The 22193-nt window shown below is 45.9% G+C and overlaps 1 protein-coding gene across 1 annotated transcript in view; it reads right to left on the reverse strand.

Moving 5' to 3' along the window:
• Positions 1–22193, reverse strand: part of SGPP2 (sphingosine-1-phosphate phosphatase 2) — a 108153-nt gene that overhangs the window by 42953 nt on the left and 43007 nt on the right. Inside the window, exon 2 of the mRNA XM_049615845.1 lies at positions 20512–20670. Within this exon, the coding sequence (XP_049471802.1) occupies positions 20512–20670 (159 nt within the window). The remainder of the gene's footprint in view (positions 1–20511; positions 20671–22193) is intronic.

Raw genomic sequence — 22193 nt, forward strand, 5'->3', positions numbered from 1 at the left:
TGGAGGTGGTAAGGTCGGGGAGGCCATCACGCTGACCTGACAGACCCTGAGCCTGATTTTAGGCTAAGGGACCAACCCTGGACACCTGGTCTTTCAGGACACCACAGGCTCTCCTTCCACAGTTGATCAGAATTGGGTCATTTTATGTTGGCTTCCTGTAAAGAGATGGCTCTTGCAGGTTCAGGAGAGCGGGTCACCCAGGGAGTCTGTCAGTCTACATTCTTACACAACTCAGAAAAGATCGGAATGGTGGTCACTCAAGGGAAACACAAAAGATTTTCTTTCTGGAAGGATTAAAGACTCCAAGGAGTCAAGCCACACAACCTCATCCATCCAAATTCTGAGTACAGTCAACCGCATCTCAGTGGCTTGCCTCTCACAGGACCAGTTGACCGCACCGCACAGAAAGAAATATGGCTTCTGGTGTAGGCACATGTAATGCCACGGTAACTCCAAGGGATTACAACCATCTTTAATCAGGAAAGCGGTCTTAAGGAAGGATTTGTGCCAATGGTCCTTGTTGGAGGGAATACAAGGGTTAGGGGCCTTCTGCTTGCCTGGATTTGGTTCCCGTCGCATATGTCCAAATCTTCCCCTTTCTCTTACTTGGCAAGAAATTTAACACTGAGCTAACTGGTGATAGGAACGGTGGACGGTAGTCCCAGACCTTCAGGCCTGGCTGTTCTCTGTAGTGCGGGCCACATTGCCTCATGCTCAAACGACTGCGCATTCATGGGAGAAGCACTGTTTCATTATGAGGTGCTTTCTTGTGCTATGGTCCCTGAGCAAACAAAATTACCAGTTAAAAGGCTGGGAAGGAAATGGAGGGCTAAGGAAATGCATACGAATAAAAATTCAATATGCAAGCTAACAAAATTATGGAAGCCATAATCATAGGATGTAAGGAAGAAAATTCACTTACGACAATGCAGATGACGTCAGTTTTTGGTGAGGGCGCCCTGGCTACGTATCTATCTACTCAATGTATCGGGGGAGTAGCCAAACATCTATTTCCAATTTTCAGTTTGACATCCCTGGCCGTGCTAATCAACATTGGCCAAGGCCGATTTCATACTCGTTTTTGAACAACTATCAACATGATAGCCAGCTCCGTGTGCCAAGTCAGTTTGGGGTCTACAGACCCAAGCATCCAATCTCCATAATACCCTCAATCGGCTATGTGTTTATCGATACCCTTATATACTCCTCACCTCCCCCCACTTTTCCGGTTATACTTCTCTTCCCTCCAAACTGAAAAGAGGCATTCTCATGAAAATTAGGACCCACACGGTCATTTTTCTACTGCTCCCCTCCCCCACCATCACCAGCCCTGGGAACGGCAACTACACATCCATTTGTAAATGTAATGGGCCCTGGTCTAAGATTTAACCTCTCTCCTGGGAAATGTCTAAACGTTGGACAGTCTTCTGTACAGGAGAGAGTACCCAAGCTCTGACGTTCAGGTAGAGGCTCTCATACCAAAGGCGTGAAGCCAGTCAGCCAGACTGGTTCAGTTCCTTTCTGCCAACCAAAGGGTTCAGACATACTCTGAGCCAGCCCAGCGTGAGACCTTAACATTCTAAGTTCTAACCTGGGGCACCGGAATTCCTGATCCTTCAGCCTCTCTGCCAAGAGACTTCTGGTTCTAGTAAGCTCTATGGAAGGGCTTGCTTGGCTTAAATATAATAACACCAACTTTTAGAGCTCAACCAAAAAAAACCAAAAAACCTGCAACTCACCACTTCCCGAAATGAACATAGTCTAAAAACTAACATGATACTGCATTTGACAAGGGGGTGTAGACGTGTAAATATTCTCTAGCCCATCATCTCTGAAAAGCAAGTTTCCTCTTCATTTTGGCTACAGTGATGTCTTTCTTCTGAAAACATGGTCTGCTTTTCCTCTGACGCCCCATCTCTGCTGTTTTCCTCTACATCTCTGGCAGAAGGGTTTCATTGCAAGTTTTCTCCCAGGCGGAGAAGAATGGGCTCTCCTCCCCTGGAGTTAGAGGACTCTCCTGAAGGGCCAGTCTTTGAGTAGGAAGGGCCAGGAATCCCAGAGGGTCCCCTGCCTGACGCCTGCTCTCTGCAGGAGGCAAAGGAAGGAGTCTGGAGGAATATAGGCGACATGGAGAGAGGAGAGCAGGGCGCCACTGATTGTCCAGTTGGCCAGTGAGTGATTAACTCTATTAGGAGGGGCTGTTGATCACACAGTCAGCAGCCCCCAAATGGGCCTGTGACCGGGGCTATAACCTCCCCGTGACCCTTTGTAATGAGAGAGGCTTGACTTAAGCCTTGCCGGTGTCTGCTTTCTAGGCCAACAGGCACATCCCTGAACCCTTTTCTCTTACTGCCACATGCAGGAAGGCGGAGGCCCGTACGGTGGTGAGCAAAGCCTGTCTTTGTACAAAACTACCGTTCAACAAAATGTCTTACGGATTTGAATCGCAGCACAAGTTTTGTTTTGAAGATGGAAAAGGCCAATTCGAAGGTGGCTTCACGCTCTTAAAAATCTGAGGGCCTTGCCTGATGGGCCATTCAGGCTGCTTGGGAACACCGGTTTCCAAACGAATACAGAAATCAATCAGAAAGACCGCTAAGGTTGCAACATTCTAGATTTGCCATGAACCCATTTACACGTGAGTTGCAAGTGAACTGTCCATCAAGTCCGCCCTGTGCCCAAATGCCACCTTCTGAGAAAGGCCTTCCCTGACCTCCTTCCCTAACACAGTTACCTCTCCACACACCTTTCCTTTTTCTCCGTAGAATTTCACACTGCCTGCATTTAGACTATGTATTTCTGTTTTATTGGCCCTATCCTCACCTGGAACGGATGCCCTACTCTGTTTGCGACCCAGAGTCTGGAACAGTGCCTGGTGTAGTTTGGAATCTTTGCCCTTGCCACCCGTGTCAGCCTAAAAGTCTCTGCCAGCTTCTCCCTCTGCCTCCTCAGTCTTCAAGCCTTAACTTAAATGAAACAGCCCAAAGCACTCTTTCTTGACCACCTTCTTTCAAGTAGGTCTCTGCTTTCACTGTGGTTGTGGCCCAAACGATACCAACAGTCTTCAATTACTGCATCGTTTTACTTAATACTGTCTGTTTTGCCTACTCCTAAATCCCAGGAAAGCAGGCTGGGGTCGGTCTTGTTCATTGCTTATTCCCCAGCACTTAGCATATAAGTATCATGAGATGTTGGTTAAATGAATGACTAAATTTTAAGCTGTTGCTCAGCAATGACAAGGTAAGAAAGGAGATCTGACACTCTCGTTAGAAAGCAGATAAAAATCTGGTTTCGGGCTCAAATATTTATCAGTTCAGAAACAAACGGAATTGTTACTTTCACACCGAAAAAACCTGGACGGACTCTCGACCAAATTCGCGCCCTGACTTTCCATCAGGGACACTGAGGAGCCATTGCAGATGGGGGGAAATTCCATTTTAAAAAGATCTCAAGGGTGCTATCTTAGTACTTTGTGGATTTTTCTAGCATATCTGGAGCACCCTGAACAGTTAATTACTTCTTTACAGGACTGTCCCCTGTAGGGGGCCAGCCCTTAAATCATCTTTGTAGAAACAGCCTTTATTCATTTCACCCAAAGATTTGAGTGGCTATAAGGAACCATCTGGTAGGGAATGAAGATACAAGGCTGTCGTTTTTGTGTTTTTTAGACAATGCCAGTGTTGAGTCTCAGAGGAGGCAGGGGAGGTGGCATCATGACGGGCAGTGGCAATAAGAGGAAAAAAGGAGAAAATGGAGCACGATACGCCTCAAATGCATAGCCAGGGGTGGGAGTGTGGGTCATCAGGAGTTCTGTGATTCCAGAGAATGGGCAGGAGGAAGGGCTAAGGGTCGAGACTGAGGCAGAAATCCAGTTGTAAAAGACCTTACGGGTAGTTTTACGGTGCTTGGATGTTAGCATGCTTTAAAGAGTAGTGTGCTATCCTACTGCATGAGATAGGTCACCCAAACACTGTGGGCAGGACGCATTTGAGGGTCCTAAGAATAGCTGTAAGGAGATTAATTAGAAGGTTAATGTGATAGTGCCAGATAAAGACGACGCAGGCTCGAACTGAGGGAGTGTTGCCAGAGATGTGGGAAACAGGAAGTTACAAGTGCAGGGTATAGAATAAAAATCTCTACTGGATGAATAAATGGATAATCTGTGGCTCCCAGGAGAATGGCTGTGCCCACTGCTTTAGAAAATGTATCAAAATCTCAGGGACACCTGGGTGGCTCAGGGGGGTTAAGCATCCAACTTCGGCTCAAGTTATGATCTCACAGTTCGTGGGTTGGAGCCCCGCATCCAGCTCTGTGCCGACAGCTCAGAGCCCACTTGGATCCTCTGTGTGTGTCTCTCTCTGCCCCTCCCCCATTCACACGCCGTCTCTTTCTCTCAAAAACACACACTGAAAGAAATAGAAAATGTATCAATCTGAGAAGTGAAAACCTAGTGGACATGAACTGTTTTAAGATGCTTGTGTTTATTTTTGTAGCTTTTCTGTTTCACAGCTCCCTATGTTAAGGGAGATCATTTAGATGTTTTGATTTAGAAGTCCTGCTTTTTAGGGGCACCTAAGTGGCTCAGTCGGTTAAGTGTCCAACTCTTGGTTTCGGCTCAGGTCATGATCTCACGTTCGTGAGTTCGAGCCCCGCCGCACTGGGCTCCCTGCTGAGAGTACAGAGCCTGCCTGGCCTTCTGTCTCTCGCCCTCTCTCTTTCCCTCTCTCTCAAAGGTAAATAAATATTAAAAAAAAAAAAAAAAAAAAGTCCTGCTTTTTGGATCTAGCAACCTCATGAAAAAATAAGAGTCAATAAGTCACTTACATTGGTAAATAATTTAGGGTTTATAGCTTGTATCAGTACTCTAGGAGGTAATTGAGAATCTTATGTAACATACTAGGTAATGTCTTCTTCAATACTATGTAACTTCTAGGATCAATTACTGGAGTGAACAAAAGATTGTATGGGGCACCTGCGTGGCTCAGTCGGTTAAGCGTCCAACTTCAGCTCAGGTCACGATCTCACAACCAGTAAGTTCGAGCCCTGTGTTGGGCTCTGTGCTGACAGCTCAGAGCCTAGAGCCTGCTTCAGATTCTGTGTCTCCCTCTCTCTCTGCCCCTCTGCCACTCGCACTCTCTCTCTCGCTCTCTCAAAAAAATGGATAAGCATGAAAAAAAATTAAAAAGAAATTGTATGACTGATTACTACCGACCTGAGCATGCATCTGGTGAGATCAAGGTCCCTGAATTAACCAGTATATAAAGTAAAACACACAGTTGATGTCGTTAATCAATGGCCTACATGTCCTAATAGAATGAAAATAGTTTCTCCATATATTAAAGTGATACAGCACTTTTTAAAATCCATGTTCTTTGTGAACTATTTATTCAATTAGAAACAGTAATAAGACAAGGTAATAGGCTATCTGTGCCCCCCCACCCCCCTGAGAAGGAGGTACTAAATAGCAGGTTCTCAATGGTTCTCATGAATGCTGGGAAAGCCAGCTCTAAAATATATAAAAGGGGAGAATATACACAAATAGCATAATATTTGGTTGTGGAAGATGCTTTTGTAGTTACATTTATATAGAGAGTTGATCCTTGAGCAGCGTGGAGGTTGGGGCCCAGTGGAAAATGTGCAACTTAAAAAAAAACTTTTTTTTTTTAAGTAAACTCTTAACTCACGTGGGGCTCAAACTCGCGACCCTGAGATCAAGAGTCACATGCTTTACTGATGGAGCCAGCAAGGTGCCCCTCACGGGTAACTTTGAACTGCCCCTAAACTTAACTACTAAGAGCCCACTGTTGACTACAACCCTTACCGATAACATAAACAGTCAAGTAACACATATTTGGTACGTTATGTGTATTATATACTGTATCCTTACCTTTAAGTTGAGCTAGAGAAAAGATAACACTACGAAAATCCTAAGAGAAAATACATTTACAGTGTTGTGCTGTATTTATCAAAAAAAAAAAAATCCACAAATAAGTGAACGTGCATGGTTCAAACCCATGTTGTTCAAGAGTCAACTGTCTCTATTATAAGCTCATCAGTTATATCTAATGCTTGTGATTTGACGCTATAAAAATAAAGTCAGGGACCCACTTCGTGTTCCAGCGGCAGTCTTTAGATCTCTACCTGGTTTCCTCATCTAGTCCCAAGTGTAGGCTAAATACTAACCCTTAAACAAAATGACTCCCCCTCCTCATTTTTTGTTGTTGTTGTTCTTGTTATTTATTTGTTGTCTTGGTTAAAGGAAAAATTCAAACGCCTTCCTGGAAGGTCTTCTGCGATACAGAAGATTGTATGTTGCATAAGGGGGAGTAAACACAAACTAAAATTTGCCACAAAATGATATTTGAAAGGGAATGATAGGGTAGTCACATAAAGGTATTCTAGGGGGGAATTCGCTATTGTCTCTATCAAACAAATCCCAAATCTGGATATAGGAAAGGATAGGCTTTATTCGAAAGAATTATTTGCAAGAGGGGAAAGGCCTCTAGCAATAGGGTAACCCCTCTGGTCCAGAGTTCTGCAGGTGTTCTAAGACTAGCCAGAGAAGGGCTTTTCTGTAATAGGGAGGAATGAAAATGTTCCCTGGATATGGGGAGGTGGACAGGACAGTGGATCAGAGATGTTGACCCTGAGCTCAGTTTATTCTCAGGAGGGCCCTTTTGGCGGGGGGGTTGTTTGGGGTAAATGTGGGTCAAAGTTCAAGGGCCTGGGGATGGAGAGAAGTTTCAAGCTTGGTCAAGCCAGGTATTGTGCAGATTGGCCAGGGGAGACAGAGTTCAAAGAATCTACAAGACAAAAATGGGAATTGGAAGGTTGAGTCTGGCCATACTCTTGGCTTAGAAGTCAAAGAAAGGGAAGAAGAACTTGGGCACTTTATCTAACCAGGTTTTGATTTGTAGGAGAAAGTGCTTTGGTGAAAGCACCACGAGATCAGCTCTGACATTGCCAAAATGCTTCAAGGCCCTCAAACCACCATCTTAGGTTAAGGGCAAGCCGAAGAAAACTGCCAGAAGCTTTCTGAGAAGCTGACGCTAGGCGAAATCAGAATTCGGGTCACTGTGCAAACAGGTGCAAACTTTCCTTTAAAAGAAAAAAAAAATGACCCAGTCTTTACCAAACATTTAAACGTCTATAAATCTAAAGCCTGCTTACGTTTATCCAGTATACGTTATAGTGACTCATTCTAGGACTGTTCTTCTTGGAACTTTCCTAAAGGGCTGCATTTGCCCATCCACAAATATTCTATGTCGACCACCTACAGCCTAACCTGCCGGGTACATTCCAAAGACTCTCCCTTTCCTCCCTAGAGGCCCTTTATTTTAGGCTGGACACAGTATGACGGCCTAAGCAAGCAGCCGGATTGAGAAGGATTAGTAACGTCACATCCTTAGTTTTGTCATAGCAAATACAGGTATTAAATATCTTACCAAAATGATGTTAGATTAAGATAGGAATACATTTTCCGGGGTGGGGGAAAAGGAATTCTATCTGGATGTGCTATGCCACCTGTGGAGTTGCAGCCTTCTTTATTTTTAATATTATTTTTAAATTTTTTTTTTTCAACGTTTTTTATTTATTTTTGGGACAGAGAGAGACAGAGCATGAATGGGGGAGGGGCAGAGAGAGAGGGAGACACAGAATTGGAAACAGGCTCCAGGCTCCGAGCCATCAGCCCAGAGCCTGACGCGGGGCTCGAACTCACGGACCGCGAGATCGTGACCTGGCTGAAGTCGGACGCTTAACCGACTGCGCCACCCAGGCGTCCCTTTAATATTATTTTTAGAAACAATGAAGGACTCATGGAACTTATGTGTGGAACCTACTAACATGCTTCTGACATATTTTCTTATGTTTATTTGTAATTTTTATCTATTTCTTTTAGAGAGCGCGCGCGAGCAGAGGAGGAGCAGAGGGAAAGAGAACCTTAAGCAGGGTCCACACCCCACCCCCATCTGCCAGAAACAGAAATGTTACCGTGTCTGCTTACGTCCAGCTGTTTTCATGGCAGCTGTGAAATGCTGGCATGAGACCAATTACAGCGGAGAACCATCTATCTCCTGGTTCTTCAGAGGCGCGCACATTTTCATCATCTTTTACTTTCTTCCCCCCAGGCTCTGCAGGGGCGCACCTCGGAGTAGTTTATGAACGAGGTGTTGGTAGCAATAGCTAACGCATTGTGTTTAAGGTTGCAAGATCCCCAAACCAAAAACTACAGGTAGAGACTTCGGCCTGATGTGTCCGCAAGAACACAAGATTCAGATGCTTTCAGAGAGGCCTTCAAAACATTACCATTCTTGTCCTCCACTTCGTATCAACGTCTGGTGTTTAAATGCACATGACCTCAGCGTCTCGCGTCGCAAAGGCTGGGAAATGTCCAAAGTGTCGCCCAAAGAGTATTTGCCATTGGGTTTTGATTTGGGTATCCATTCACCTTGGCTTTTCCAGGATAATCTCAATCACCAAGATTTCCGTGCCGTTTTCCAAGGATATTTTCTGAACCAGGATCCAGCTCGTGAATGGCTCTTCATATTTTAATCTTAAAGGGGACACCCTAAAAAGGCTCTAGGTGGTCTTATACTCTTTTATAGATTTTCCTTAAACTATTCTTTATGAAGGTATAAAATTATACAAAATATCCATAGGAGAGCTAGATAACAGATTAGCACACCTTAAACACCCTTTGAGGTTACTGAGATGGTTTTAAATAAAGACAAGCACCTGATTTCCCGAAACTCAGGCTTTTGACAGAGTTTTAGTTATTTAGTCCATTCAGTGTTAAACATACCCTTTTAGTTGTCCCCAGGGAAAATAGTCAAACATTCTTTGTAGATTAGTATTTTTTTTTTTTAAGCATAAAATCCAGTCTTCTACGTTGCTTTCTACAGTACAAATTTAGGTTTTCATTTCTGAATCCAGCCCCCACTAGGCAAGAGCCTCAAAGAACATTTAGCTTCTTTGGAATGCTTACCCAAGTGAATGAGCCCCATCTTTTTTTTTTTTTTTTTAATGAATTCTAATTAAACATCCACACTGTGATCCTTGTTGGCTAGAGAAAAATGGAGACTTTCCGTCTGTCCCCTTGTGTCCATTCTTTCTAGCTAAATGTTTTCCCCAATTATGTAGACAGACACTGAAAATTGCTCAACCTTGATTTATTTCAGGAAGCCGTCATTTAAGAAGCCCTGATGGGGGCGTGGTCAGGCTGGGCTGGGCTGGGCTCACTTCCCACCGGCAACCCAGATACCGAGGTGTGTAATCAATTGTAGTGTTCGTATTAAACCCAGAGTTTCATTTTCTCCTTTGACTGAACCTTCTGTTATGGCCTCATAAAAGAAATCAGCTCCCTTATTTCCCTCATTTAGCTTTTATTTGTGTAGCAGTGTTCATTTAAAAAGAAGCGAGTTTACTGCTTCTCATAACTTGCTAATTTCCAAGTTAGTTTTTGGAAAAACCTCCAGGATGTCATTTCCCAGCCTCTAAAGTCAAACTGCTATGTATTTGAAAAACATTTTCAAGTTGAACAAAACATTTTTCCCTTCTGATTTCAGTGCCTGTGAATGCCAGAAGAAATTTAATTTTGAAAGAAACAAAAAACGAACATCTTTTTCTAGTTAAATCTGAGCATATGCAATACAATGAATTTATATGTGTACACACACACACACACACACACACACACACACACACACACACACGGAAGCTCAGAGGAAGACTCATGGGCTTGATGTTTGCCATTGCACTTGGGCCCGAACTAGGAGGAGTGCTGAATCCTCAGTGCTTCCATCTGGCCCCCTGGCTTGAATTTGCAAGGCCAAATGATTCCTAGCAACTCAGACTTGGGGAGGGTCCAACTATCTCCTTAAGGACACTTTTCACAGGGAACCACTGTTGCTCTTTATGGTGGACACCAAGAAAAAGTGACATGAGCCAACCCAGTCAAGGTATGGGGCGGTGGGGGGGGGGGGGGGGGGGGGGGTTGGGTCATTCCAGGGAAATTTTGTAGGGCCAGATGCATTGTTGAAGTCAGAACATATGATTAAAGACTGCATATCCTCAAAGACATCACCATCAATATTTTTATAGTTGTAAAACTCTTAAAATAAGACGGGCCCTATGGTCAATTGGTTCAACTCCGTATTTCATAGATGGTCAAACTGAGGACCCGAAAGAAATGTCATTTGGGTAGTTATTAGTAAGCTCTGGACTATGATTGGTTGCACATCTCTGAGTCCATTCTGGCCTTGCCATGCCCCCTAGGAAGGCTTCCACTCCTACCACTGAAACATGCACTGTGTTAAATAGAGAGGGAACAAAGTAGACTTGAATTAAAATTCAAGTCTCCTAACTCTTAAGGTTCCCTTCCCCCCTTTTTTTTTTAAATGTTTATTTTTGAGAGAGAGAGACAGAGACAGAGCCTGAGCAAGGGAAGGGCAGAGAGAGAGGGAGACACAGAATCAGAAGCAGGCTCCGGGCTCTGAGCTGTGAGCACAGAGCCCGACGTGGGGCTCGAACCCACGAACTGCAATATCATGACCTGAGCCAAAGTTGGATGCTTAACCAACTGAGTGACCGACGCGCCCCAAACACTTTGGTTCTTTGATTCAGTTATTCCTTTTAGGCTAAAAGTTTCATGAGTCGTCTTGACCCTACTTCCCTCTCTTTCTTACGCATTCACGCATGAACTTGGGAGTCCTGTTTAATCTCCTACCACGCCATTTATCACAAGGCAGCATAAAAACCGTATACGGTGATCCAATGTTGTGTAGACAGGCCAGGAAATAGATGGAAAAGGCGAACTACCCTCAAATCAATAAATGAGGTAGAATTTAGGGAACTTTTTCTTATTTTCTTGGTTTTTGTATTAATGTGGTTCACTACTCATAAAGTGAAAAATAAAATTAATCGAGCACATTTAAGATGCAAAAAAGCAGGAGTACATTGAACGTAATTCATGAACAGTGGTTCATGGCCAGGATTCTGGGATCAGACAGTCCTAGGTTGAAATCCTGTGTTTCCTATTGCCTACGTCAGCTTGGCTGACCTTCTCAAGCTGCTTCCTTGCCCTTGAGATGAGAACAATAATAGTGCCTATACTGCACTCAGTGATGTTTGTAAAGCCCACTGCTTCCTGTCTAGGAGTCCGGATTCCATAAATGATGGCTATGGCTGCCCTTACAGTTATCATTGTCTTGAAAGCTGGCACGGAGGCCACGCTCACCTGAAGAATCCTCAGGCTGTGCCCGCGTAGCCACACGTGGCCTTGCACTTTTGAATTCTAGGATGTCGTTTGCTCTTAAGCAGTTACACTGTGGCTCCTTGAAAGTGGTGTATTCACTGGCCTCACGGAGGAAATAAGAGCACGTGAGCTGGACCCAGCCCGGCAAGGGCAGTGCTGGAGCTGGGGCTTGGACACCAGCAGGTGGACTGGACCCGGGGGCTGGTACCCCGGGAGTCGGTCGAGCCAGCAAGCCTCAGTTTCCCAGATTAGCCCTTAGATGACCGAGGCTCAACTCCAAGCAGGCCTAGTGCCTCCCGGCTACCGTGCGTGCCCACTGAGGCCACCAGAGCAAAAGGCTTGACTAGTGTCGGTGGCAGCGGGGCCTCTGACTAAAGAGGCCTCCCCTGCTGTCTGCCCTGGGGAGAAGAGGCCACAAAAGGCTTCTCTGGGGAAGCCGCCCCTCCCCCACCCCTGTGCTGCACTGGTAAAAGGACAGGGAGGAGGACAGATGACAGCCATTAGGTTAGTAAGACTGGGTTTGTCTAGGAGCTCTCAAGCTTCCAGAAAATTCCAGAGGCCTAAATAAAGGACCTCTCGAGCTGTGAACTGGCAGAGCACTTAACTGCTCAAGGCCTTTCCTTCTCCATTCCCAGCACAGGGGACACTTCCGGATCCTCAAAAGCTACAAGAGACCTACTGAGGAAGTCAGGCTCTTCGTCCTCCTGCGGCAGGGCCGGGTGGGCGGGGATGCAGGGCGGATGTAGGCTCCCAGCGACCAGAAGCCTGGGAAGCAAAGGCCCAGAGACTAGAAAAATGCCTTCCCGGGAGGTTCCATCTCCTCAGGCAAGGACAGTCCCCTTCAGGTCAAATCCCCACCTCCTAATGACACAAAGGCCTCCTCTTTTCCTCGCTCCTCCTTTTCTACTAGGCTGCTTTGCCAAATAGAAAGAGGTGGAGTGGAGCGTGGGCCTAGGCATGGCAGGGTTAGCAGGCGGCCATCTTCAGGCATCCAGCCCTGAGACAAAGGTACCAAAGCCCTTCTCCACTGTCCCAGGCTCCTGCCCCCCTGGGCATGTGTAACAAGTCTGGGGCACACAGCTTGACGAGTGAGGGTTACTCACAGGGACCACAGTACAGAGAAGTGAGGGACAAATGTTTAGGAAATCCATGAGGTAGCTGTTGTGCATAGAGGGCTCTTGCACAACAAGAATGAGAATTGGAATGAGACAACTCATTCCAATGAGTTGGAATGAAACATTCCAACTTCACAGGCCAGGCACATTTCTGAGGAATTAGATGGCGGGCGGGGACGGGGGGGGTAAAGTGCAGCCATTTTAAGCTAGATGAGAAGGGCCCATGAGCGCTGGGCAACAGAATCAGGTGTGATCACTCCCTATGCTACTCGCTGGTTGCCGTCCCCCTGGGTAAGTCCCTTAACGCTTGGGCCTCACTTTTGCCCCCTGTGAAATGGGGTTCTCGAATGTAAAGCATTTGGCATGGAAGGGAGGCTTAGCAAAGCAGACCCATTCAAGCATGCAGCTTTGCAAATGGAATCGATTGGTAGGAAAAAAACACTAGACTTGTGAAGATATTATTTGAAAATTTTATCTAAAAGACCCCCCCCTCCCACCCCCATGGTCTATTGATAAGCTCATTCTCTTTTGTTTTACAAGTGAATGGGAGGGAATCTGGGACAAAGTCCAGTCCAGAAGGGTGGTTTGTAAAGACCCACAGGGACTGAGCGCCCCAGCCCCTCCCAACCCCCCAACTGCCCTCCCTCTGATGGCTGCGGACAGTGGGGGACAGTGGGCCACCACAGCCGCCATCCCCCACAGTGGATTCAGAGAAACTGAATGCCTTACCCTCCTCCCTGCCTGGCTGCTGCCTGTTTCCTGGTCTGGATAGGACTTCACAAATGTTACCTGTTTTTTTTTTACCATGAGACTTAAAAGGCTACCATAAAACCAAAGGGAGAAGACAAGGACTGACTGCACCCCAAACTCTATGAAATCTTTAATATTTTGCATCATTTTAGAAGTTCCATAAAGGTATCCCCCCTGCAGGCCCCTGGGCTTTCAAACAACTTCATAGCTCGCAAAGCTGTAAACCAATTGCACAACCATGAGGAGTTAAGTGATGCATTTAGAAGTGATACTTGGGAGTGGCGCCTGCTCTTTGGGAGGATACAATTCTGCTCAAGCAAAACCAAAGCAAACCTGGGGCGCCTGGGTGGCTCAGTCGGTTAAGCATCTGAATTGGTTTCGGCTCAGTTCGTGATCTCAAGGGTTGGGGGTTTGAGCCCTGAGTCAGGGCTCCAGGGCGGAAGCCTGTTTGGGATTCTCTCTCTCTCCCTGCTCCTCCCCTGCTCATTCTCTCTCTCCCTCTCTCTCTAAATAAACTTAAACAAAGACACAAACAAAAACAAACCAAACCCAAACCCAGCACTGCAGCCTTTAGGGGGGGGGCTGGGAGCAGGGACAGTACTGGGGGTGGGGTGGCCGGACAGAGAGGGTCGTGGGCACATTTTCCAGTCGTCATCATACAAGAGAAGGGGAGGACCATCTTTCAGGTAATGGTGGTGACACATGGGAGAGACTGAAGTCTATCTTTTCGACCCTAGGAGTCCAGTTCAAGGCTTTTTTTTTTTTTTTTTTTGAGCCCAGACTAAAACCAAAATATATCCTTCTTGTCTTTCAAAACCAAACCAATACAGTTTGCATAACAACCCCCTAGAGACATTTACTTAATATTTAACTAAGACTCAATTACAAGATTCTACTTCAGAGAATCGGGGGCACAAACTCTGCCGCCTAATTCTACTTCATTCAGTGCAAGTGAGCGCGGGTTGCAATCCGGCCTGTGTTGGATACTTTTCAAGACTCATTAATCTCGGGCAAGAACCAATTTAACGAGCAGGGCAGTCTTTTGAAGTGAATCGTGGTAGTAGTTTAAACAGAGGATTAGGAGCTAATCACATTTAAAGTCATCTTGTGGCACTAAAATTGACCCCAGACTTGGGGGGTAAATTACAGGGACTGGGAAGGCTTTTCCCTTCTCCTTCTGACTCCCCTGTGGGACAGCCAGACAGCCGCCTGCCCACATCCAGAGACAGCACCCCATTCTGACAGGTAGCTTATCACGAAGTTTGCCTCTTAGCCAATTTACGGGTCAGTTTTATAAAATAATACTCTAGATTCTACAGCCATTGGACACTGTCTAGGTCACAGGCACAGTTTAAGTGTAAATTTGGGGTCTGCTGTGTACTGTAGATATCAGCTAGTTAGATTTCAACAATCAGAATGTAAGCCAGGGGTAATCCATCATTTTAAACTTGAACTCCCCAACGTGAGTTCATCGGACTTGGGAGAGTAGGAACAGAAGGGCCTGGCAATTATAGTCACCAGGCAATTAAGCATTTTCCTTTAAAGTGTTTCTTCAATCACATCGAACACAAATGGCAGGCGATCTATCAATTATTTAGCAGTGGATTGGATATGGATTTCAGTTGTACTGTCTAATATTGAGGGGATTCGCCACACAAGGCGAAATTAGTAAAGGACATTAGCATTCAGTCTGCAAAAGAGAGGGCGTGCCTTTTGTGTGTGTGTGTCTTAATGTAATCTGGCCCAACTTTGGTTCCTTTCTTTCTGACTCCATGCCACAGACGAACCTCTTCTAAGTGTCATACAGGGAACATACAAAGAAGACTCGTGACCACATTTCAAGCCTCTAGGGATCTTCTAGCTGAGTCCTTTCTTGTTAGAGCTGGGATGCTGCAGGCCAAAATCATGAGGTGCCTTGAGTAGGTATCACTGCTTGGATGACACCCAAGCTTTGATATTCCAACCTGGCCCATGGCTCTGTGCCCCAATTAACCGTCTATCCCCAGCCCAAAAAACAAAAGCCACGAATTATTAGAAGAGAGATTAACTGTGCCTGACAACACTCAGAAGCAACAACCAGAAAAGCTGTAAGAACAGTTTGGATACGATAACAAAAACTTTAAAATAATCACACTTAGGGATGCTGGGGCAGCTCAGCCGGTTAAGCATCCGACCCTTGATTTCAGCTCAGGTCATGATCTCACAGTTCCTGGGATCGAGCCCCACGTTGGGCTCTGCACTGACAGCAGGGAGCCTGCTTGGGATTCTCTCTCTGCCCCTCTCCCCACTTGTGTGTGTGCTCTCTCTACCTAAATAAATAAACTTAAAAAAAAATCACGGTTAGGTAAGAATCTTTTAGATGTGATCTTTTGATGTTAGGTAGAAAAGGCAAATGTTTACCGATGAGAAAAAAAACACAAGGAAGAACTCAAGACAAATTTTCACTTCATTGGATTCAGGCAGCGCAGCCAGGTTTTCTAGGGACTGGTTGCCCAAAGAGTAAACTGTTTATGGCCAGAGAAACCATAGGCCAGAAAGATTAGGTGCCTGAAAATCGGAATCTCAAATTCAAATACCTGAAAGGGGCCACAGGGTGGTCACAAAGGGTAAGACAAGAGGGAGTGCTAAAGTCTGTGCCCCAACTGCACACCCAGCACAAAAGCACGGAAATTCAATTTTAAAGGACTTTAAGTCACTATTAATGATACCATAGAGTTCAACATCATTTCTCAAAGTCCCAAACTTCTAAAAATCTTATAAAGACACACCACCTCTGATCCATGGAAAATCAATGGTTCAGTATCATTTTATAACTGGTGAAAAAAAAAATCAATAAAAAAAATCAAAGCCCACTTAAAAAATACTCAAGAGGCACCCTAACAAGTCACAGAAGAGTTCATGCAAATGGCCGACAGAAATTTGAAAAATGCTTTCATCTTCACTAAAAATATATGAAAACTAAATGAGAGGCCATTTTTCATTGGTGAAATTACCAGTGATTAAAAAGTGAGAACACACAAAGTTTATGAGGAAGAGTCAAAATGGGTACTCACACAGGTGTTAGGGGGTACTGATACGAAACAATATTTCTAGGAAAATAATTTAGCCACAGGCATCCCTAAGCTTAATGATTCTATGTGTCAGGAAAAGATTTGCTCCCTTAGGAATAAGCTGATTTCCTAGTGGATGTAATTTCATTTCATTTTGGTTTGGTCACGACAAAGTTCAAAGGCCAATCTGTGGCTCAACTTTGAATCAACAGACTACATTGAACTTCAGACGAGGCCTTAATCTCCTATTCTATCTGTATTTCCCCCTAATTTTGCTTTTCCTATTTTTTTCTTGCAGCTCATTCTGAATTGCCATGAAATAGCTGTGAAAAGAGATATATAAGTAAGTAAAATATCCTAAGAACGAGAAAAAAAAAGCTTTCCAAGGATCAACTGTGGTAACAATATTTGCAATGCTATTCACTAAATGGAGAAAAACTTGCTTTTGCAAAGAAGTGAAATTTTGTCTCCTGTTACAAAGCCGACCACCATGCCGTATCACGGCTTCCAACCTTTTAAAGATGCAGCAATATTATTTTTTTTTAATGTTTACTTATTTTTGAGAGACAGAGAAACAGAGCATGAGTGGGGGGTGGGGGGGGGACGCAGAGAGAGGGAGACACGGACTCCGAAGCAGGCTCCAGGCTCCGAGCTGTCAGCACAGAGCCTGGTGCGGGGCTCAAACTCATGAACCGTGAGATCATGACCTGAGCCGAAGTCAGACACCTAACAGAGTGAGCCTCCCAGGCGCCCCTGTAATACTATTGTAAGGTTTTTATTTTTTGATGGGACTGCCCCACACCAAAATGGAAGTCGAGACAGGATGATCACTCTGGATGGTGACTCTTTGTAAAGCACGATCTAGCACATCTTAGATAATCCATTCACAGGCTTCTCTGTTCATTGAAATCCAATGCCAGGTCAAAAACCTTGATAAGTGACTAGAAGAGGGAAAGGATGACGGGATTGATATTTTTTCAGCTAAGTGCAAAGGCTTGTCTACATTTTCTGGGATAAAAGACCTTGCGCTTGTCAAGAAAGTTCTATCAAAGACACTTAAATAGAATATAGTTAGTAAATGCCATATGGGCACACATGAAGCACAATCCTAGCAAATGTGCAATCGAAGGTAACTGGGCAAGGTGTTTTCATGCTTAAAGCCTCAGCTTTAACATTTCTTAAAAAAAAAAAAAAAAGGAGCGTGTTCTAAGAAGCAACAGCAGTGTCTGCCTCCAGCACAGGAGGAGGCCCTGGGAGCCTGGATCAAACCCACTTAACCCCACACGATCCTGGGTGAGCGATTTAACCTTTGTAGACATCAGTTCCAGATCTGTAAAATGGGCTGGCAGTAACCACATCTCAGGATCGCCGGCAGGATTGAATGAGATAAAAATATGTAAAGCAATATCCCAGTGAGTGGCCACATACGCTGAGGGTTCAGCATAGGCTAGGGCTAATTGTTATCGGAAGTATTATTATCCCAGCCTATAAAATGATGCAACTGATAGTAACCCATTGTTATGTAATAAACACGGATGCCAATAAAAGCAATAAAGGATGTACAATGTGTGTGTGTGTGGGGGGGCACAGTTATAATTGTGACGAGGAAGCATGTCATCTAACCACACATCCTGCTCGGCTACCTCTGACAGTATGAGTCACTCCCACTATAACAAATGATTTTTAAATGCAATAAAACCTGTTGAGACTCCATCCCATGACAACTGTCGACGGAGTGGAAAAACCTGACAACCGGTTTGGCCCTCCTGAACGCAGCTGCCTTCCAAAGGCTTTGGGGCGAGATCAGATGTTTAAAGCTAGGAGGCTCCAAGCTCCGCCCCTAGGTAATTAACCTCACTTCCTCCAGGCTCCCTGAGACCCGGCCCCTGATTTAGGACATCCCTATGCAGGAGAGGCCCCCTCGGTGGAAGCTCATTATCCAGGAGCACCTCACTGTGCTCCACCCTTCCCTCCCTCCCAACCCCCCCCCCCCGCCCCCCTCTCGGCGCCCCCCCCCCCCCCCCCCCCCCCCCCCCCCCCCCACCCCACTGTGGGGATTCCCCTTCCCTTCCAGACTTCCCCACTGGAGCCAAAACCATCTCATTATTATCTCTGAAGCCAGCACAGAGCTCCCCCTACCACCTTGCAATCTCTCTCAATCTGCGTTTCTCTCAGGGCTTCTGTCTCTCTGTTTCTGTCTTTCTCGGTTTCTCTCTCTCTCTCTCTCTCTCTCTGCCTCTCTGTCTCTCTGTCTCTTGGTCTCTCTCTGGACCTCTTCTCCTCCCTGGGTCTCTCTCCCCCTCCTCTCCTCCCTCTCCACCCCCTTTCCCTCCTCCCCTGCCCCCAGTTTCTGCCCTTCCCCTTCCATCTCTCTGTCTCCACCTATCTCTCCTGGGATGGGCTCCACTGTCCGCACCAGGAGCTAGGACCTCGCACGCTGCCTTGAGGACCCAGCTGACCACCCAGATATGGAACCCCGAGCACGGGTGCCTTGCATGTGACCATGCACCCATTTCTAAAAGCAAGTGACAGGTCGCCAAAGCCCAGGACAACCTGCTCCTCAAAGGAGCAAAGATTTTATCAGCTCTCTGTCCAGCAAAAGGCTGGTAATTCTATCTCACACAGGAAATCCTTTGAGCACTTGGCAATGAGGTCTCCACAGTGAAAAATCACCAAAACGACAATCAGAGAGTCCCCTAACTACCATCAGGTGTCAAGATCCTCCCGGCCCTTCAGGAAAAGTGGTCTACCCTCAGTGGGGGACGCAGCTGGCCCGGAGTACAATCAGTCCAGTACACTTGAAAAATTATTAGAAGTGATTTTGCATCATTTGCTTCACTCAACCACTATGAATGTTGGAACACTGATAATCATATCCAGAAAATAAATGCACCATGCACCTTTCGTGCATTTCGGGAATGCTCCCTGCCCCCATCAGCTCTCCCCGCCTCCCAGTTGCCCCAGGGTCGCACTGCTCTGCAGGTAGGGAAGGGAGAGGCAGAAAGGGAGATGCACCGTTCCGCTAACGTTCCCCTTTTGCAAGATGCATACATGCCTTTGCAGATTCTCAGATCAGATTCTCATAGAGGAGCTAGATTTCAGACTCAGCTGGTTGGGAGACAGGGATGGGGAAAGGAACCAGTGGCTTGTGTTTTCAACTGTAAAGGAGGGGGAAAAAAAAGTCAGGAGGAATTTGGGGCCAAATAATCATAACCATAGCCCTGGAGACCTCAGTGGTTCCTTAGGCTAGAGGCTTCAAACCCAGCCCTGTACGCGTGGACATCAAGGATTCTTTGTTCAGCGGACATACATTGTTTTAAAGATGTAAGCCTACATTTAAGAAAATGGGAGGCTTCCCATGAAAAACAAATCTGGCAACTCCAGCCCCTTTTGCCTCATGGCAGCCACAGGTGGCCCTACGGGCGGCCGCTGCCCCGTGTCCCTCGTGGCCGCACGGTGACCCTCACTGACACCCACACCACCCTCCCCACTCTCCCCATTCGGGGTATCACTGTTTCACTTCCCTTTCCCTGCCTTAAAGGATATGTGAGATTATGGCTTCTGACTGAGGCCATTCTCACTTGGTCTACAGAGGAGAAAAATAAAGCCCAGCGTGGTGCAGTCACTTGCTTAAGATCACACAGCTTCTCGGAGCAGAGCTGCACAAGAACCCAGACTCCGTTCACAGAGCCAAGTGCTTCTGAACCTCTGTTTTCAGTGCAGAACCTTGAGTCGGGGGAAACAGCTGCTGTGCTGATGACCTTGCCCTGATCCTCCCTCCAGTGAAACCACCTGACCTTCCAACTGATTGATCATTAAGACTCCTTCCCCTTGACGAACTAGTCGCTAAGCATCACCATGTTCAAGTAGTGACTCACAGAGTCCGCCCACGTGTCAGGCCCCTAGTTCTGGGCACTAGATGGTCTCCTGAGACCCCTTGCAATTATTAGTGAACAGCTTCTACTTTCCAGTTTTGGGCCAAATTGTACTAAAATTGGCCTCTTGGGAGGTTGCATTTCCTGCCCCTACAAGGGCTCCCAGAAATGTCCTTTCTTCTCTGCACATCACATCATCTCTCTCTTCCCGTTTTATTCGCCCAAACGGGGGTGTATGACAACGTACATGAACCAGGGGTTTGCTTGCTGTTTGCAAACAAAACAAGTTGTGTTCATAGCTTTTTAATTTGTCGTGTTACTTTTCCAAAGTAAACCACCTGAAAATTCAACTCTAAGCAATTTTTTTTTTTTTTTTTTTTAAAGAACATATACACAACGTCCTTGAATGCCAAAGCGGGTCACGGTTGTGGGAGTAGCAGTGGTTAGAAGGTAATAAGGATACTTACAACCCATATGATGACCAGTCTTCTGGATAAATAAGGATCAATATTCCAGTGAGTGAACGGAAGAAAGGTGATGTAGAACACTTCTTGACCCAAAGCGGCTGAGAATCTGAATAGGTAATAGTAGAAATAATTCTTCACAATGTACTTCTGTACAGAAGCCTAGAAGACAAAAGTGAGAAGGCTCTGAGTTCATCCAACAGGTCACCATGAGGCCAGTTTTAAAAACCTCTAGGGGCGCCTGGGTGGCTCAGTCGGTTGAGCATCCGACTTCGGCTCAGGTCACGGTCTCGCGGTCCGTGGGTTCGAGCCCCGCATCAGGCTCTGGGCTGACGGCTCAGAGCCTGGAGCCTGCTTCCGATTCTGTGTCTCCCTCTCTCTCTGACCCTCCCCCGTTCATGCTCTGTCTCTCTCTGTCTCAAAAATAAATAAACATTAAAAAAATTTTTTTTTAAATGAATAAATAAAAACCTCTAAAACTCCCCAGGAATTCAACTGCCAAGGTGCTTCTACTATGAATTGTATGTATTTTGCTCGGCAATTGTAGGTAATTGCTCAGCAATTACAGTATCACTGCTATCAGGGTTCATTGTTGAACATCTATCAGCCCCGATTTGTCCACACAAACACAGATGTTAGTTCTTCATAAAATTAAGTAACATCCAAGACAGGATATCAGGAGAGGGCGAACGAAAGAGCCGAAAACTTTGTTTCCTGTGCATGTACGGAAGGTGAACTCTGTATGGAGTTCTGTATATTAGGATATGCTCTGGGGCTAGGACTGTGGGGGCTGGAATAACGTCCCCAACGATTTCCACACCCCAAGGGATCTGTGAATTTGCTGCTTTACACGGCAAAAAAGGACCTTGCAGGTATAAGTAATGATGTTGAGATGGAGAGGTAATCTGGTTGGGCTCAGTGTGGTCACAAGGATCCTTACGAAATAGGAGGGGGGAGGCAGGAAGTCAAGGGGAGTGTCATCTGAAGATGGGGCGAGGGACCACGAGTCAGCGCAGGGCACCTTCTGGAAGCTGGAGAAATAAGGGAGCAGATTCTCCCCTTGAGCTTCCAGAAGCAATGTAGCCCCCGTGACGCCTTGATTTCGTCCGAATAAGAAGCATTTTGGACTTCCGACCTCCACAGCTGTAAGAGAATAACTTTGTTTTAAGCCACTAAGCTTGGGGTAACTTGTGGCAGCAGCCGTGGATAACCAATACAGAGACTTTGGAAAAATCACTTGCCAGTGTGTCTTTTTAGTTTACCTTTAATTTTTATTTTTTAAAGTTTATTCATTTATTATTTCAGAGAGGGAGAGGGAGCGAGAGAGCGAATGCACAAGCGAGGGGCGGCAGAGAGAAGAGGTTAAACGCAGAATCGGAAGCAGGCTCCAGGCTCTGAGCTGTCAGCACTGAGCCCAAGGTGGGGCTCGAACTCACCACCGAGATGTCATGACCTGAGCCAAAGTCGGACACTTAACCAGGTGCCCCAGGTTATCTTTAAAATGGAACTAGGACAGTCAACGCAGTACGGGGATGGTTTAAGAAACACATCAAGTGCATGCAGGGGCTGCTAACATGCAATTCTATTTTCGGTCACCCTTTCCCTTCCTCTTATCCCCTCAATAGGCAGGTGGAAAAAAAAAAAGGACTTAAGGGTAGGTTAAAATAGGAATAGGCAGACAACCT

The sequence above is a fragment of the Panthera uncia genome, assembly GCF_023721935.1.
Source record: "Panthera uncia isolate 11264 chromosome C1 unlocalized genomic scaffold, Puncia_PCG_1.0 HiC_scaffold_3, whole genome shotgun sequence".
NCBI lineage: Eukaryota > Metazoa > Chordata > Mammalia > Carnivora > Felidae > Panthera > Panthera uncia.